Here is a 19,368-nt window from a genome sequence, read left to right as displayed (position 1 = left end):
CTTAAGGAATGTTCCCTCTATCCCTATACTCTGGAGAGTTTTAATCAGGAAAGGATGTTGTATTTTGTCAAATGCTTTTTCTGCATCAATTGAAAGGACCATCTGGTTCTTCTCCCTCCTCTTATTAATGTGTTCTATCACATTGATTGATTTGCGAATGTTGAACCACCCTTGCATCCCGGGGATAAATCCCACTTGGTCGTGGTGGATGATCCTTTTAATGTATTGTTGGATCCTATTAGCTAGCATTTTGGTGAGGATTTTGGAATCCATATTCATCAGGGATATCGGTCTGAAATTCTCCTTTTTGATGGGGTCTTTGCCTGGTTTGGGGATTAAGATAATGCTGGCCTCATAGAATGAGTTTGATGTTTTCCTTCTGTTTCTATTTTTTGAAACAGCTTCAGTAGAATAGGTATTATTTCTTCTTTGAATGTTTGGTAGAATTCCCCAGGGAATCCATCAGGCCCTGGACTCTTGTTTTTTTTGGGAGGTTTTTGATCACTGCTTCAATCTCGTTACTGGTTATTGGCCTATTCAGGTTGTCAATTTCTTCCTGTTTCAGTCTTGGCAGCTTATAGGTTTCCAGGAAGGCCTCCATTTCATCCAGATTGTTCAGTTTATTGGCATATAGTTGTTGATAATAATTTCTAATAATTGTTTCTATTTCCTTGGTGTTAGTCATGATCTCTCCCCTTTCGTTCATAATTTTATTAATTTGGGTCCTTTCCCTTTTCTTTCGATAAGTCTGGCCTGTGGTTTATCGATATTAATTCTTTCAAAGAACCAACTTCTAGTTTCGCTGATCTGATCTACTGTGTTTCTGGTTTCTAATTCATTGATTTCTGCTCTAATTTTAATTATTTCTCTTCTAATGCATGGCTTAGGTGTCATTTGTTGCTTTTTCTCTAGTTCTTTAAGGTGTAGAGTTAGTTGGTGAATTCGGGATTTTTCTATTTTTTTTGAGTGAGACTTGGATGGCTATGTATTTCCCCGTTAGGACCACCTTTGCAGTATCCCATAGGTTTTGGACCGATGTGTTTTCGTTCTCATTGATTTCCATGAATTGTTTAAGTTCTTCTTTGATTTCTTGGTTGACCCAAACATTCTTGAGCAGAGTGGTCTTTAGCTTCTAAGTGTTTGAATTTCTGCCAAATTTTTTCTTGTGATTGAGTTCCAGTTTTAGAGCATTGTGGTCTGAGAATATGCAGGGAATAATTTCAATCTTTTGGTATCGGTTGAGACCTGATTTGTGACCCAGTATATGGTCTATTCTGGAGAAAGTTCCATGTGTGCTCAAGAAGAATGCGTATTCTGTTGTTTTAGGGTGGAATGTTCTGTAAATATCTATGAGGTCCATCTGGTCCAATGTATCATTCAAAGCTCTTGTTTCCTTGTTGATTTTCTGCTTAGATGATCTGTCCATTGCTGAGAGTGGAGTATTGAGGTCTCCTACAATTAACGTATTGTTATCAACAGGACTCTTTATTTGGGTTAACAGTTGGCTTATATAGATGGCTGCTCCCATGTTGGGGGCATAGATATTTACAATTGTTAGATCTTCTTGTTGGATAGACCCTTTAAGAATGATATAGTGTCCTTCTGTGTCTCTTATTACAGACTTTAGTTTAAAATCTAATTTGTCTGATATAAGAATTGCTACCCCACTTTCTTTTGAGGTCCGCTGGCATGGAAGATGGATCTCTATCCCTTCACTTTCATTCTGGATGTATCTTTAGGTTCAAAATGAGTCTCTTGTAGACAGCATATGGATGGGTCCTGTCCTTTTATCCAATCTGCAACCCTGTGCTGTTTTATGGGAGCGTTTAGGCCATTCACGTTGAGAGTGATTATTGAAAGATATGAATTAATTGTCTTCATGTTGCCTGTGAAGACGTTGTTTTTATAGATTGTCTCTGTAAATTTCTGTTGTAGATCACTCTTGGGGTCTTTCTCCTTTTATAGAACCCCCCTTAATATTTCTTGGAGGGCCAGCTTAGTGGTCACATATTCTTTCAACTTCTGCCAGTCGTGGAAGCTCTGCATCTCTCCATCCATTCTAAATGAAAGCCTTGCCAGATAAAGTATTCTTGGCTGCATGTTCTTCTCATTTAGTACCCTGAATATGTCTTGCCAGGCCTTTCTGGCTTGCCAGGTCTCTGTGGATAGGTCTGACGTTATTCTGATGTTCCTCCCTCTGTACATAAGGAATCTCTTCCCCCTAACTGCCCTTAAGATGGTTTCCTTGGTTCTAAGATTTGCAAGTTTTACTATTACATGCCAGGGTGTTGGCCTGTTTTCCTTGACCTTGGGAGGGGCCCTCTCTGCCTCTAGGATGCGAATGTTTGTTTCATTCCCCAGATTAGGGAAGTTCTCAGCTACGATTTGCTGAAATCCATCTTCTAGCCCTCTTTCTTTCTCCACTCCCTCCAGGATTCCAATGATTCTGACATTGGAATGCTTCATGGTGTCACTTATTTCTCTGATTGTATTTTTATGGATTCTGAGTTGTTTTTCCCTGGCCTCCTCTTTTCCCTTTTTATCTATTATATTGTCTTCCAGATCGCTTATTCTCTCTTCTGCCTCAGTTACCCTGGCTATTAGATTATCTAGATCAGATTGGATCTCACTGATAGCATTTTTAAGTTCTGCCAATTCACCTTTTATTTCTGCCCTTAGAGACCCTATGTTGCCATTAATTGATTTCTCCATTCTAACCATTGTCTTCATAATTGCTAGCCTGAATTCCTTCTCCGACATCTTGGTTATATCTGCATCCATTTGTAAATCTGCAGCATAAGTCATAATCTCTGAGTCTTTTCTGTTTTGGGGGCTCCTCCTCCTAGTCATTCTGTTGATGGGTGTTTGAGGGAATGTATAGAGTCCAAATTATTGACCAGAACCCAAGCAAGATGCACCTGTTTTCTTGGGACCTTAGGGTTGCTGGCCTCTTGTTTTCCCAGCCTGTCTTCCGCGGGAGGGGCCTGCCGCGCTGTTGCTCAGGCAACCCTGTTTGGGCGGAGTTGCCCTGCCCCCCTGTGGTGGGGGATGGGCTCAGCGGGAATCAGTTTTTGGGGCTTTTGTTCTCTGGCGGCTTTCCCTGGCAGCTTTCCGCGTCTTTTCCACGAGTCAGAGCAGAAGAGACCGTTCCCAACCCTCTGCCTCAGAGCAGAGAGATCACAGTCTGTTCTTCAGTGAGCTCTCCAGGCCACACCGTCTCTGTTTCTGTCCGCGCTGCTATAAACTGCAGCGGCCTGGGTTGTGCGCCCCTCCGCAGCGCTCCCAGTCCTGCCTCCAGGTCGGGGCCCATCTCTGCCCTTTGTGCTTCTAAAACTGCCAGCTGCTCCCAGTTAGCCCGCATGACCCCACCACTCTGGGTTTCCACCCTGGGGGCTGCAGTTCGCAGATGCGATTCCGCGGCTCCGGGTTTCCACCCCAGGGACTGCCCTAAAGTCCTTTCCCGACGCCACCAGTCTACCAGTCTGTGCCCCGTCCGCAGCGCGGGAGGCTGTCACTCACCAGCGGTGTAGGATCCCCACGGCCAGGCACCCTCCCGCTGCCGTTTATCCTCCAATATCTGCCAGCGGAATCACGGCTCTCAGCTTCGTACCTCAAAACCAACCACCTGCGATATTCCGTTTGTAGAGATCCAGATCTTCTTACATCTCAGGCTGGTTTCGTGGGTGCTCAGAGTGGTCTGGTAGATATCCAGCTCAATTCCAGGGACCAGTTGAAATAGGGTCCCCTATTCCTCCACCATCTTTCCCCCCTCCGTATGGGAAGTTATTTTTAACGGCATGTTCTCCTAGGTTAATGATATAGGGAGGATATGAGTGAAATAGGGCATGAACTATTAAGCTGGTGAGAATGAGTAGATAATGCTAATGAAAATTCAGTCCATCTCCAGTTAATTCAATTCACCACATATCATTCATTCTCATTCATTCATTTATGCATTCATTCATTCATAAGTATTGATTGCTATCTTATACTACCTAAGCACAGGAATATGACCATGATTTGAGACACAGTCTCTCTGCCCCCAGAATGCTGACAGAAGAGACATATGTGGACAACAACTACAACATAGTGCAAAAGGAGGCTCTTGAAATGGGATATGTACAGGATGCTAAGAAAACAGAGAAGAGGTATACAGTCCAGCCTAGAGAAGAAATAGAAGCTTTCAGAGGAAGGTGATATGTGAATCCTAAAGAAAGTATAGGATATTGGCAGGTAAATAAGGAAATCACACTGCCTATTTACTGCCATTTTGTCAGTAGGAAACAGCAATGTGCATGACACATTTGGAGACTGCAAACAGTCTGTCCTTGGGTCAGTTCTGTGTGAGACCTTAAGTCAGACTGGAATAGGGAGAGGCAACGATAAAGTCATAATTCTTTGTTGTTGTTGGAAGCATGGTTTGTTTGTTTTAGTGGGAGAATGGTATTTTATTTTTTATTCAAGTGTAATTAACATACAGTGTTATATTACTGTCAGGTGTACAATATAATGATTCAACAATTCTATATATTACTCAGTGCTCATCATGACAAGTGTAATTTTTTTTTTTTTTAGAAAGAGAACACATGTGTGGGGGGTGGGGAGAAAGGGCAGAGGGAGAGAGAAACCCAAGCAGCCTCCACGCCCAGCACAGAGCCTCAATCTCATGACCTCGAGATCATGACCTGAGCCGAAATCAAGAGTCACATGCTTAACTGACTGAGCCACCCAGGCGCCCCATGATAAGTGCGTTCTTAATCCTCTCCACCTAGAGAAAGGCATAATTCCTGGGAAACTAAGTTTAATTTATCCGGAGCAGTGTAAGTTATGAAAAAAATCCTAATAAAATATTTAAAATGAGAAACTGGGCTGAGGCAATATCACTAAGAGCTGTTGAGTACCTGGATTTTGTCAGGTCAAATGAACTTTCTTTTTGGCTATTTTTTCAACTTTATTGAGGTATAGACAATTGAATTTTTTTCAAGATTTTTTGTGTGTGTACAGAGTGCACACATCTCAAATGCTCAAATTTGACATCTAAACTGTCCTTTTAAATAATACCTCCTTTTTTTTTTAAGATTTTATTTATTTATTTGACAGAGAGGGAGACAGCGAGAGAGGGAACACAAGCAGGGGGAGTGGGAGAGGGAGAAGCAGGCTTCCCGCAGAGCAGGGAGCCTGATGTGGGGCTCGATCCCAGGACCCTGGGACCATGACCTGAGCCAAAGGCAGACGCTTAACCGACTAAGCCACCCAGGCGCCCCAAATAATACTTTCTTTTAAACATCTGTTTTGTTATTCATAGATTCATGGAACTAGTTCAAGAGGCCTGAAAATGTTTTGTGGCTGATTCTTTTACTTTTGGCAAAATATACTTAAATTATCTATCCAATTTTTCAGAACCTCCAGAGACCGTCTTAGTAACCCAATCCATTGTTTAATAATCCTTATAGCTAAGAAATTATTCTTTCTAACTACCATGAATGCCCTCCCTGGCATTAGTGGGCATAACAAGGTGCAGCCGCTTTCCCAATTGTCAAAACAACAGCAATCCAGAGACACAACAGCTGCTCTGGTCCCTTTGTTTGGTAATGTCCCTCTACTTCTAAAATCTCTTAAAATCTATTGGAAAGTCTCTACTAGAAGATGAGTAGCCACTGAGTATTAATTAATTGATTGCCTGTTCTGAAATTGAGCTCATGTGTTAGTAGTCTGTAGGCATGGAGTGCTTTCCCATTGATTCTTCAGCAATGCCAAGTCCTGGGTTTTTCAACCTGGGCACTACTGTCATTGGGACGGATAAATCTTTGTTTGAGGGAGCCTTCCTATGCATTGTGAGATGTTTACCAGCATCCCTGGACTCTACCTATTAGCAGCACCCCCCCCCCAGTCATGACAATAAAAAATGTCTCCAGACTTTACCATTTGATCCCTGGGGTACAAGGAAAACTCATTCCTATTTGAGACCCACTGACCTTATACTACCTTGTTTCAAAAGGTCTAAAGAGAGCTAACTACTATTACAAACGAGATTTTTTTTTTTTACAAACGAGATTTTTTTAATCTATAGCTAAGAAACCAAATTTTCACACATTTGAACTGCTTGTAAATAACCTCAGATTGTTTTTTTATTATTAAAGCAGTACTCGCTTTTAAAAAACAAGTCCAAATTTTCTTGAAGATATAAACTGCAGAGTAAAATCTCCCCTTTGTCCCGAAATTACTGGTCCCATTTCCCAAAGATGACCACTGTTGATGGTTTGTTGTGAATACATCAGCATTTTATAAACACAAGTATTTTATAGCCTTTATTTTATATAAATAAGATCAAACTATACAGACTATTGTTCAATGTACATATGTGAATATATAGTTCTGAAATTGCCCCATGTATCTAACAATCCTCTGCTGTGACTGATATTTTTGTTTTGTTTTTAAATATCTTAAATAGTGGGACACCTGGGTGGCTCAGTCAGTTAAGCGTCTGCCTTAGGCTCAGGTCATGATCCCGGAAACTTGGGATCAAGTCCCACACTGGGCTCCTTGCTCAGCGGGGAGCCTGCTTCTCCTTCTGCCTCCCACTCCCCCCTGTTTGTGCGCATGCGCGTGCTCTCTCTCCCTCTCTCTGACAAATAAATAAATCTTTAAAAAATATATCTTAAATAGTTATTGGCAGTCATCATTTAAGATAGAAATTATCTTTTAAAATAAATGGACTGGGGGCACCCGGGTGTCTCAGTCGATTAAGCATCTGCCTTCAGCTCAGGTCATGATCTCAAGGTCCTGGGATTGAGCCCCATGTCAGACTCCCTGCTCAGCGGGGAGTCTGCTTCTCCCTCTCACTCTCCCTTTCTCTCTTTCAAATAAATAAATAAAATCTTTAAAAAAATAAAATATTAAAATAAAATAAAAGGACTGAATGTAGGGAAAGTTTGTCTTTGTGTGTGCATGTGCATGCATATGTGTGCACGCGTGTGTGTTTATTTTACTTCCTAACAAGGTATTTAGTAAACTACCTCTATACTTTTGAGGCTGTAATTATCTAAGAAAATAGAATATTGCATATTTTCCAGAGGTCGTAAAAAGGATTTCAAATGTGGGAAATAAGTTATAGAATCCAATGACACTCTTACCTTAGTGCTTACACGAGTCATAGCTGAACAGAAACACAATAAACATTTTAATGAAATGTACCAATTACACTCACCTACTTTATTTTAAATTTAACTGAACAGAGAAGCCCTTAAGGCATTGACTTCAGAGCAACCATATTAAAATGTTCCATATTAACATTTAAGGTTGTTTCACAATAAGGGTTATAATTTCCTTGAGTTGGCATTTTCATGAGTTCCCTAGACACAATTGTAAGTGCTTGTGCATTTATGTCAAGGTCTGTCAAAAAGTAAAAGCTAAGTTTTATTCCATTGATGATAAACCGCTAGGAACTTTGCCTCCAAAAAATGTTTATTATTAAGACTTTAGTCCCAAGAGGGAAGAAAAGGGTTATTTTAGTAAGGTTTGTTTGTGCAGACTCACCTTGGTGCCAACTTTCCATCTCCAGTGACAAGAGTTGTTCTCCTCCTTGTATGGAAGGTGGAAGAAGACACCTTCACAAAGGGAAATTTTTGCCCTGCTTTCAGGCTGATGAGGGAGGGCAGAGAGCCCTCCCTATGTTTGTTTGTTTTTAACTGTCTTCAGTTTAAAATAATACTTTTTGGGGTTGCATAATATGATCCCCTTCAACTGCAAAATTCTCCGATAACCATCATGTACTGTCCCCTTACTCTATCATTCTGTTTCTGAACAATGAAGCCCTAAAGCTATTTGGTGATCAGAGAAAGGTATTCTTCTGTGCTGAGCGAGACAAAGGAGCTGTGGTAGCCCAGAGAGGAATTTTGGGGCCAAGCTGGGGTGAGGAGGTGTCCACGGAGGGAGCTGGTGTCTGGTACCATGTATCAGGTTTCTAACAGGGCAAGGAGAGTGCTCATATAGGAAAAATGCCCATTACCGGGACTCAGAACTGAATGGGGGTGAGGAGGGCAACCATGCAGGAAGAGGATCTGTCAAGATAATAACTATATTAAGGATATCAGAAAGCAGTTTCTCATTGTCAGAGAAGGGAGTTAGAGATATGTAAAGGGAAAAAACCAGACTGAATCTTCTGATGTTGGCTGGGAATTGGAATCCCCTCTACAAAATGCTTATTAATTACAAAAGCTAACTTTATAGTGGAGGAGTTTTGGAGACATCACCCTAACCAAGTGACCAAAGTGGTCATCATCAGTAATGGGACAAATCAAAATCTTGCATAACCTAACAGGCTGAAATGAACATCACTTCTGTGAATTTCTTGCCAAAGGTGCATAATCGAAATCTAATTTTGATGAAATATCATACAACCAAAATTTAGGGACATTCTACAAAATATTTAACTTGCAATCTTCAAAAGTGTTGAGGTCATAAAAGGTAAAGACAGACTAAGAAACTACGGATCAAAGGAAACTAAAGAAATGTGACAAACGCAAGGATTATGAACTAGATTCTTTTACTATGAAGGACTTTTGAGCAATATGTGAAACATGAATGGGTTCTGAGGTTGAAATGGTAGTAAGGCATCAGTGTTAATTTCTTATTTTGATTGTTCTAGCTTGGTTATGTAGGAGAATGTCCTTGCTTATAGAAAAAACACAACCAAAGTTTTTAGGTGTGATGGAGCATCTGATTGGGAACTTATTCTCAAATGATTTGGGGGAGGAATCATTCTTTATACTATATTTGAAACTTTAAGTTTGATACCACCTCAAAATAAAGTTATTTTTAAAATACCACTATTTAAGACTTTAAATATATCTTTGAATCATAATGTTATAAAAACGTGGAACTAATTTCATGGCACAATCATTGAAGAGCTGTATCTGCTTCTAAAGATAAACTTAAAAGATAGGACATAAGAGCATAATATCCATAAAAATAAGTTACTCCAGAAGAATTTTCAAAACTGCAGCATGAAAACACAGGCAGGTATGCCTACTTAAAACATCTTCGAACAGTAACTGTGGCTGAAGGCTGACAATTCATCAAAGAATTTTTCTGAAACCCTTGATTTTTATTTTTTTAAGTAAGCTGCACACCCAGTGTGGGGCTCGAACACATGAACCTGAGATCAAGAGTCTCATGCTCTACCGACTGACCCAGCCAGGCGCCCCTGAAACCCTTAAATTTTAAATTTTGTTCTTAAGAAATTAATAAAGATATCAAAAGTCAGTATCAACACAGATTAACCTTATTTTATGTACACTTGAAGTCTCTGAAATGTATGATGTTCTACCAGTGACATCCAGTGGTACACAAATCCTTTGACTTCATTTTAATCAGTTTGTTGAAAAATATTGATAATTTTAAAATAATTTCACAGGTGAAGGTACTATTTACAACATAGCTCATTATTACATAGATTTAACCATTTCCTTCAACAAATGATGTGCTCTGAAAAACTAAGTACAGTCAAAACCTGACATAGCTAGATTTCTTTATAAAAATGTCACTTGCCCTGTTATTAAATGTCCTGCTGCATCTTACAAAGAAAATAGCCACTTTTATTCTTTTCATGTCTTGATGACAGATTACAAATACATTTTTACAAAATAAATGCTATTGACAGTTCAAACTATTCTGATCTTATTTCTTATAATTGACAATATTCGAGAAAGTTCCAAACAGGTACAAACTTGATAAGGATAATAAGCAACAGAATTACATTTGGAGTCTCCAGTAATCTTTAAAGTTTATATAAATCTGAGGTTTTAAAGTGGCATAATTAACTTATATCCACACAAAAACCTGCATGTGGATGTTTATAGCAACTTTATTCATAATTGCCAAAATTTGGGTGCAACCAAGATGTCCTTCTGTGGGTACATTCAGACAATGGAATATTATTCAGTACTAAAAAGAAATTAGTTATTAAGCCATAAAAAGACATAGAGGACCCCTAAATGCATGTTACTAAGTGAAAGAAGCCCATCTGAAAAGGTCAGGAACTTTATTTCATTCAATGCCATTTGCACAAAATCTTGCACAAAGCCTCACACATAGGAGCTATCCAATCTGTGAGTGAGCAGGTGCATGTACTTTCCTGATGGTCTCTATGTCTTCTTCCTCTAGTACCAGACCAACCTTGATTCTGAGTGAGAACTCAATAAATTCCTGATTTTTAAAATGATTGGCTGAGAGGTTTTTGAAAGAGAAGAAAGGAACTGAGTTCAACTCTAAAGTACGGCAGACATTTCATAGAAAAAGAAGGATTGGTTGCGGGAGCAGGGGGGACGCCACCACCACCCCCACCAACCCTGCTCCCGCAACCAACCACAGGGGGATGGTTATCTGTGACGTTCCACGTGGGAAACAACATGAGAAAAGACAAAGAAAGGAGAATCCTGGCATCTTCTGGGAACATGGAAAAGAATGTCCCAATTGCATGGAGGTTCTTGGAAAAGAGTTGGCCTCAGGCTAGTGAGCAAGGTGGGGCTCCCATATAGAGAGCTGTACCTGCCAGAATGAGAGTACCTGTTTTAGGATACTGGGAGAAAACCACTTTTTGAAATGTTTTTATATTAACCTTCTCTCCTCATTCTTCATCAGTGGTTCCTGGGAGCGGGCAGGATGTCAAGTGTTCCCTCGGCTATTTCCCCTGCGGGAATATCACCAAGTGCCTGCCTCAGCTACTTCACTGCAACGGAGTGGACGACTGTGGCAACCAGGCAGATGAGGACAACTGCGGTGAGTGAAGCCCCTGCCCGTAGTCACCGCAGGACCCGGGGCGAATGCAGCGAAGGTGAAGTCGCTGAGACATCTCGTAAGGAGGAAAGGGGAAAGAGAAAACTAAGTTGAAATACAAGATAGATGTCACTCAGGGAAATCTTACATTTCTTTTATTAGCTTAAAGCATCCATTCTTTTCAATGTGTTAGTCTCACGGCCAACATTTCAGGAAAGTGGTGATTGTGCACATAGTTTTTTATCCCGCAAACCGGTCCAGTTAGCCTCTTACCGGCAGAAGCGTCTTACCGTCTTACCGTTCTGCCGGTAAGGGTGTAGAAACTGAGAATATGGGCTCTGGAGCCAGACTGCTGGGTTTGAACCCGGATACAACGATAACCAATGATGTAGTCTTGTGAATGTGTTTTAGCCTCTCTTTGCTTCCTTTTTCTCATGTTAGGAAAGGGTTTGGAAATTGACCCTTTGAATTTGGGAAGATTATATGTAAGAGATTAGAAGAAAGAGGCATACAGCAGGTGCTAGTTAAGTGTTAACAGCTATTGCCCTTTCTTATCTTTTGCTGACTACAGTTCTGAAGGACAAATGAGACCTCCTAGAAAAGAACAAACAATTAAGTCCAGCCTACCTATTACTTAACGAACAATCATTATTTATAATCTTATAAAGCCAACAAGTAGGGCTTCCGGCCAGCTAGAATATCTGGAAAACTTGGCTTTCAGTTAGAATTTTGTTCAAATTTCTGAAGCCTCAAAAACACAAATGTATAAAAGAACTTCAGTGGGCTGGATTTGACTCACTAGGAAAATGAGCTTTGGTTAATAATGTAAATATAATAAGATTTCTCACTCATGGAGAAACAAGGTACTATTTTTGGAGGACAAAAACATGCATGACAATTTGAAGTGCTGCCTAAATAATACACTGAGGAGGACTTGATGTCTTCACTCCCTAAAGTATTAGAGACTTTTTAAGGCACCACTTTGAAGGAGTTAACACTTCAGTGTTTGGAACATTGTCTCTAGGTGGTGGAGGTTAACTCAAAACACACTTTCTAAACTGGTGAGCTTAAGCTAAAATTGCCTTTGATTTGGATGGCTATACATATGTGTTTTCTTCTTTTAAAATATTTTTTAAATATATATAAATATATATGTGAATATAATATATAAATACATATTAGATATAAGTATATATAAATATAAATTTTTATATGTAATATAAAAATATATATTCTATCTCGTTAAAATACCTGAATACTGAACAAATTTTAAAAAAAAGAAGAAGAAAAGAAAACAGTGTTCTGCCCACTGCCAGCCACTCTCAAGTTGCAAGCAGTTCAGATAGAGGGAGTGGCTTCAGGGCTTCCCACCAATGGAAATGTTGGTCAGAAGCAGGAAAAAACTTGGTGGGACAGGAAATTTGCCACCAAAAGTAGTTTCTCAGCGAAAAAAAAAGCTTGGGAGCTCCTGCTTGAGTGCTAAATTTAAAGAAACCAAGTAACAAAAGTAACAATCCTCACCGTGATAATACTTAGTTACTCAAGTTTCTCAGGATTTACCATCCAGCAAATTCAGATGGAGGTACTATGACATTAGAGTGTGGAGATCAGGCTCGGGAGATCTGGACTTCAGTTCTGGCTATGAAGAGGGTAAAAATGGCTGTTTTCTGCTCTGTGAAATGAGAATAATAAAAGTATCTGTGACCACCCAGTCTTCAAAAGATTCAGTGAGATCCTGTATCTAAGATGCTCAGCCCAGTACTTGACACGTAATTAGCATTCAGTAAATGTTAACTTGTGTATCAGCGAGCTGTTATTATTACAAACTTAGTGACATAAGAAGTAATCATCTATTTCGCTGGCCATTCGGTGGGTCAACAACTCAGCTCAGTTGGACTTTCTCAGGCATCTGCGGATCTGTGGATCAGCTTTGTCGTCATGCCTGGGATAACTAGAGTGACTCAGCTCCAGAGTGATCCTCCCACAGGTTAAGCCAAGCTTGTTCTCACAGTAGAGACATGGCACCCCGGAGTGAACTGGAAGCGTACAAGGCCTCTTGACTCCTAGGCTCAAAAATGGCGCACTCGCCCCATGTCCTTGCCAAAGCGAGTCACAAGGTCGGCCCTGTTTCAAGGGGTCAAATGGACCCCTACCCCTGCTAAGAGGGGCTGCAAAGGCACACTGCCAGGGGCTTGGGCAGAGGGAGGGCAGTGACTGCAACCTCTTCTGCAAATCTACCACAGGTGCTATTATCATTGCTTTTCCCACAAGCATTGGTATTAACTCTCAGTGACTCAGAGTCCCCACCTGGTGACTTTAGGAAGTCCTGTTAGTTAAACAATTTAAATATCTCTAGGAACAACCATGGTTTGTCTATTTACTTATTGAAACAGCATATTTGAAGGAATTATATTTTTCCATATGCTTGCTTTTGTAGTTATATGTTTATACAAGTAGATGTGTGTGTGCGTGTGTGTGGGCTGGTGGATGCGCGTGTATCCTATTGATTATGGGATAGTCAGGAGGTGGGTAAGTTTTCCCACATCTCCTGAAAATGTAATTATAGTTTATTTGGGGGGGGGAAGGTAAACTGTGTAGATTTGTATATTTGTACCTTAATTATGTTAGTTATCCTTAATTAAGTTATTATCTTGGTGAATTTTAATAGAGAGAATATAACAGAGAAAATATTAAGGCCTATTTCTTTATACTTAGAATTTGAGTTCTGGTGACAAGCATGGGCTTAACTCTTGTGAAAACAAACCAATCGGAATAAAAATCAGGTTAGAGATGTATCCACCCATCATGGTTTCTTCTTTTTCCACCTCTTTGACTTTTTCTCCCTCCCAGTCTTTATTCAACTCTCTGTGGATATGAGGGCCATTCTCTCTCCTTCCATCTTATCGTTTCCATGTGTCTCCCCACTTCCATTCTGCCCCCGTAACTGTCCCCATCCCTTTTTTCACTCTCTCTCAACTTCCCTTTCATGCTTGTCTTTTCCTCTATTCTTTTCTCTCTCAAACCAAGTCCATCACAATATTCATAAATTAGACTTTAATTATCATTTCTCTCACCTCATTAAGTTTATAAACTGGTTGTTAAAAAGATTTTAATATCTTTACCTCCAAAGAAAAAAAACCCAAGCAGTTGCTTTTAATTTCCATGTGGCACTCAATAGATACCCGCTACCCCTACTGCACCCTTGGGCTTTGTATCCCAGAATAGTGGCTTGTATTTTATTGTAAGTAGACTCGGAGGTTCAAGTAAATCTTGGAGGGGCGTGCACCTGGGTGGCTCAGTCGTTAAGCATCTGCCTTCGGCTCAGGTCATGATCCCAGGGTCCTGGGATCGAGGCCCGCGTCGGACTCCCTGCTCAGCGGGAAGTCTGCTTCTCCCTCTCCCACTCCCCCTGCTTGTGTTCCCTCTCTTGCTGTGTCTCTCTCTGTCAAATAAATAATAAAATCTTAAAAAAAAAAAAAGAAAGAAAGAAAATCTTCAGGGGGTTCTGTGAATTCCCTGGAAACTATAAAATGCTGTGTATTTGTGCACATGTAGACTTTCAATAAAAACAGTGTCCATATCATCAAACCTTTGCAAAAGGTTTTATAGCTTTTAAAAGGCAAAAAAGATTCCTAATCCCTGTCATTGACTAAAACAGAAATCTCCTAAAAAACTATTTAATCCTGAGTTGGAATCAATTTCCCCTAATTAGCACTCCGAATTCACTCATGTAAAATTATTATATTGTCAATAGTTTACAAAACCAATCACAACAGTAACGACTTTTCCTTATCTTCTTTGATTTCTCTTTAAATAGAAACAGAATTGTTGGAAGATTCCTCAACCAGGCATCAGAAAGTTCAGGCTCAGATCCTAGAAGTGCCTCTTTCTATCTGTTGTTACCTGCCTGGGCAAATCATTTTTGACTCAGTCCCATTTTCCTTATTTGTGAGATTGGAATGATAAATTTGTTGTGAGAATTAAGTGAATTACATATATCTATAGTATGGTATGGTATCTATAAATAGAAATAGATAGATAAATGATAGATAGATAGACAGATAGATAGATAGATAGATGAAAAATAGATAGATCAGGGAATCAATCTGTGCAGATCAGATTATTGACCCCTATATTCAGTAGTTACTCTGGAGTTTACATCTTTTTAATTTGATCCCAGGAATTGTTTATATTTGATTGGACTTCAAAACAGGGAAATCCTGGTCTGTATGTACAAAGGGAAGTGTGAAGCAAGTTGAGTCAAAATAGTATAAGCAATCTGTTCTGAAAGGTTTGTTTTGTTTTGTTTTGTTTTTTAAGATTTTATGTATTTATTTGACAGAGAGAGAGAGAGAGAGACAGTGAGAGAGGGAACACAAGCAGGGGGAGCGGGAGAGGGAGAAGCAGGCTTGTTGCTGAGCAGGGAGCCCGATGTGGGGCTCAATCCCAGAAATCTGGGATCATGACCTGAGCTCAAGGCAGACACTTAACGACTGAACCACCCAGGCCCCCCCTCTTCTGAAAGTTTTGCTAATTTGTTGTCTTAAGGACCTCTGACATGAGCAGCGAATTCATTCATTAAAATAAAATATTCAGATCACAGATGAAATAACTCAAGTTCTAGCTATAGATGTATATAAAGACCTTAAATCTTGGCATATGAAAATGAACAGCATTTTGTTTAATCAAAAATACTAATTATTAAAAATACAAGTGACATCTGAAAAGCAATTAATATTAAAATGTTTTTATTAGACCAAAAAGAGTATGCTATTTTAAAACCTCCTTTATTCACCATTGCCAACATTTGAAAACCCTCAAATCCAGTTTTGGAAATATGGGTGAAATCATAATCTCTTCTTATGAAAACATGTCTATGTAACAAATACTATGTTAAACTATTACTGGTCTTATGTCAGAAATATATCTCTCAGGTGCCTGGGTGGCTCAGATGTTTAAGCGTCTGCCTTCGGCTCAGGTCATGATCCCAGGGTCCTGGGATCGAGTCCCGTATCGGGCTCCCTGCTCAGCAGGGAGCCTGCTTCTCCCTCTGCCTCTCTCTCTCTCTCTCTGCCTCTTATGAACAAATAAATAAAATCTTTAAGAAAAGAAAAGAAATATATCTCTCCTAAAATTCATCTAGACCAGCGAATCTCCCAGTGTAGTTCTGGACCAAACCCTTCAGCATTAGCCACGAAGTTGTTAAGAATGCAAGTTCTCAGGCCCCGGACCAGCCCAGTTGAATCTGAAACTCAGCCAGTGGCTCAACGATGTTTCTGCAAGCTCTTCAAGTCATTCTGATGCACACTACATTTTGAGAACCACTGACCTACACCCAAGTGAGCAGAAAATAAGGAATACATGTGAAATAGTAGCATCAGTAGAAATAAACTAGAATCAAGTGTTCCATATGGTACGCCAGCATGCTCACTTGCTAACAAACTCCATTATAATTATAATCAAATGTGTTTGTTTCCGTAAGAAACCCTGACACTGCAATGGTTGCAGTCATCTATCTAGAAATATATTAAAAAAAAATTGAACTCTGGTCAAAACCTCAACCATGGTCAGCTGACATGCTGTTGCTGTCCATGGGTGAGTAGGCTGGGACATCTCAGGAAGGATAACAGAATTTTACCACCAACTTCCCTGAATGAATATCGTGATGGACTTGGTTTGAAAGAGAAAAGAATAGAGGAAAAGACAAGCATGAAAGGGAAGTTGAGAGGGCCCGGGTGATAAAAATGATGAAATGCAGTTATTTCTCTTGCATCTTATTACTGAATTCCCTTCACCAGCTATGGGTTTTTTTTTTTTTTCCTTCTTCTCATTTTACAGTATCTGGATAATTTGTGTTCCCCTGGCTGTTCATTTTTAAGATATTCAAGTTTATATTCTGTTTAATGCTAATTAAATTAAGTCAGAAAGTTGGTTCTTTTCAAAATATGTAAACCTCATGCATATTTGAATAAGCAGCATTAAATATATTTATAATCACATAAAATACAGTATCTTAACATATAAATTAAAGAAAAGCCCACAGCTAAAAATCAATTTGAGAGGGATCATTTACAACTTAACAGTATATTGCCAAATAAAAATTTTTTTGTAATGGAAGGGGGCTACTTTTCCTTAATTAGAATTTTTAAGATACATCCAAAAAAAATACCTCCAAGCTATTTAACATTGACACCAATAATAATTGTTAAAGTGGAAAAGTAAGTCAAATCAAAATAGTAGTAATAAAATTTAGCAGAGTCACCAAAAAAATGAAACACCATTAAATAAATTAAACTGATTCTGCATGTATTGAACTGGAATATGAACTAAATATATTTGGAAAAAAAATACAACCTTTGTATTATCACAGGCATTTTAAAGAAGCACTCTGATTTGGCTATTGAATTCCCAGTTTTCTTTTAAAAAATAATTTCTCGATAATGGGATAGTTTACTGAATATAAAAATAAAATAAAATGTCTCAGTATAAAAAATATAACACATCTACTCACTGAATATTTTTCATGGACACAATGAAAACAAAAACAATAGATTTAAAGTTTTCCACTGCATGCACAAAAATCCCTTTCTTCCTAAAATATTTGGGCAATACAGAATTTATAGACATATATAGACATACATTTGTCAAAATCAATTGCACCATTTTTATAACTTTGATCCTTACTGATAAACTTCAATATGAAAATGAACAAAAACATATGTTTTTGCCATGTATCACTAACCCATTTTTCCTCTCAGAACTGTCACAGATGCAATCAAAAAGGCTAGAGCCCCCCCAAAAAAGGAAAAAAAAAAAGTCTTCAGGAATCATTAGAGCAGTATTTGTTGCAAGAATGACAAACCAAAAAAAGTGGGACCTTTTGCTTTTTTGGCTAAAACTCTCAGATACTTGGGAGAATACATCTGGGTAAATACTGAGGGAATTGGATTACAAAAAGGTGAGGGCCTTCACTGAGAAATCATTTACGTCCATTTTAAACTGAGTGCTAACTCAGTAGTAAAAATGAAATATTAAAGTAGAATCAAATTCTCAGATCCTATGGCATTTATTCACTACCTCTAGATTCTTATTTAAAAAGAACTCTGCATTTCCAGATTAGAAATTTGCTAGCATTCTTTCTTTTGTATTATAAGCAGATGGTCATACAAAGAGGGCTCCCCGTCAAAGTCACATCAACCCACCTCATCCCCCTATTGGAGCCAAGTTGAATTACTCTACCATGAAGACCCGAGCTCTGATCTCTCAGGTGCCTGGGTGCCTCTACAGAGTCCCTCTGTAGACTCTTTCTTTGAACATTCCTCACTTTAGCAGAGGAAAAGGATGTCTACAGGAAAAAGGATGAAGACATTTGTTATTCTGTTTCCATGTTAGTATTTCTATAATCCACAGGGGAAAGAGCAATCTCTTCTAATACATTTTGAGTGGCACAGTAGGCTAGTATCTGCTAAAAATTTATGTCCACCTACAACCTCAGAATGTGACCTTATTTGGAAATAAGGTCTTTGCAGATGTAATGAAGGTAAGGAGTTTCTGGTTTCCCCCAGATTCTGCTGCCTAGGGAAAAGGGAAGGCAAGAAGACGCTTCCATTCTCTCCTTCTCTGGTCCAGGTATCTTGTGCAGAGGAGGAACAGCAAAGCCCGCCCTCCTTTTTTGTTTTTCCAAATCTCAATGCTCAAATATAGGCCTTTGAAAATCAAATGCTAAGAATTTGACTCCTTTTGTTATCTGTAAGCTTCTGCTTATCCTTTCCCCAAGGCAATGAAAGTGGGAAAATTTAGCTGCCTGCTGTAGGAAAAAGGACAGAGAATGCAAAAAAATTCAAGGGAAGAAAAACTTTGCTCATACCCCAAAATATTTTCCTGTCACTGGCTTGACACTTCCTAACTTATGAGAATTAGATACACAGTATTTATTTACGAGTGTGAAGGTGATGATATATATTTTTAAATTTTAAAAAGATGTTAAGAATGTTTGAAGTGTATTCAAGGACTCCTTTAATTTGTAACTGAGCCTGAATTGAAAATTCTGGAACATCAAATATCCCTTCATTTCCTAAATACAGCTTTTTATCCAGTTGTCAGAATGATGGCAATGCCAGGCAGTTTGATGTAGAACTTAGCTCTTCTCACTTTAGAATATTCCATTTAAAGTTGGTGGCTTACCTTTTTTTTTAAAAAAGATTTTATTTATTTATTCATGAGAGATAGAGAGAGAGAGAGAGGCACAGGGAGAAGCAGGCTTCCCATGGAGCAGGGAGCCCGATGCGGAACTCAATCCCAGGACCCTGGAATCATGACCTGAGCCGAAGGCAGACGCTTAACCATCTGAGCCACCCAGGCGCCCGGTGACTTACCTTTTTTAAGGTTAAAAATGCAAGAGGAAAAGTGACATGGGTCATGAGTATGTATTAATACACAAACATGCATTGTATGCTCAAAAATACGTGGTTTTCGATCTCTTATTCTCAAAATAGCACTGGCACTACCTAGGTAGCTGAACCCTTGACTTTTCTATACAGACAAACCTCAGTTTATTTTTTTAAGCTTTTATTTAAATTCCAGTTAGTTAAA

At 39.1% G+C, this 19,368-nt stretch overlaps 1 protein-coding gene across 2 annotated transcripts in view; it reads left to right on the top strand.

The window, feature by feature from the left end:
• Nucleotides 1-19,368, top strand: part of RXFP1 (relaxin family peptide receptor 1) — a 98,398-nt gene that overhangs the window by 28,866 nt on the left and 50,164 nt on the right. Inside the window, exon 2 of one of the 2 annotated variants that reach the window (XM_021698881.2) lies at nucleotides 10,642-10,779. In XM_021698881.2, coding sequence (XP_021554556.1) covers nucleotides 10,642-10,779 — 138 coding nt within the window. Of the gene's footprint in view, nucleotides 1-10,641; nucleotides 10,780-19,368 lie in introns of those variants that run through there. The other variant, XM_044912588.1, reaches the window with a different exon arrangement.

The sequence above is a fragment of the Neomonachus schauinslandi genome, chromosome 2, assembly GCF_002201575.2.
Source record: "Neomonachus schauinslandi chromosome 2, ASM220157v2, whole genome shotgun sequence".
In the NCBI taxonomy this organism is placed as follows: domain Eukaryota; kingdom Metazoa; phylum Chordata; class Mammalia; order Carnivora; family Phocidae; genus Neomonachus; species Neomonachus schauinslandi.
This window is presented reverse-complemented; position numbering and strand designations above follow the sequence as displayed.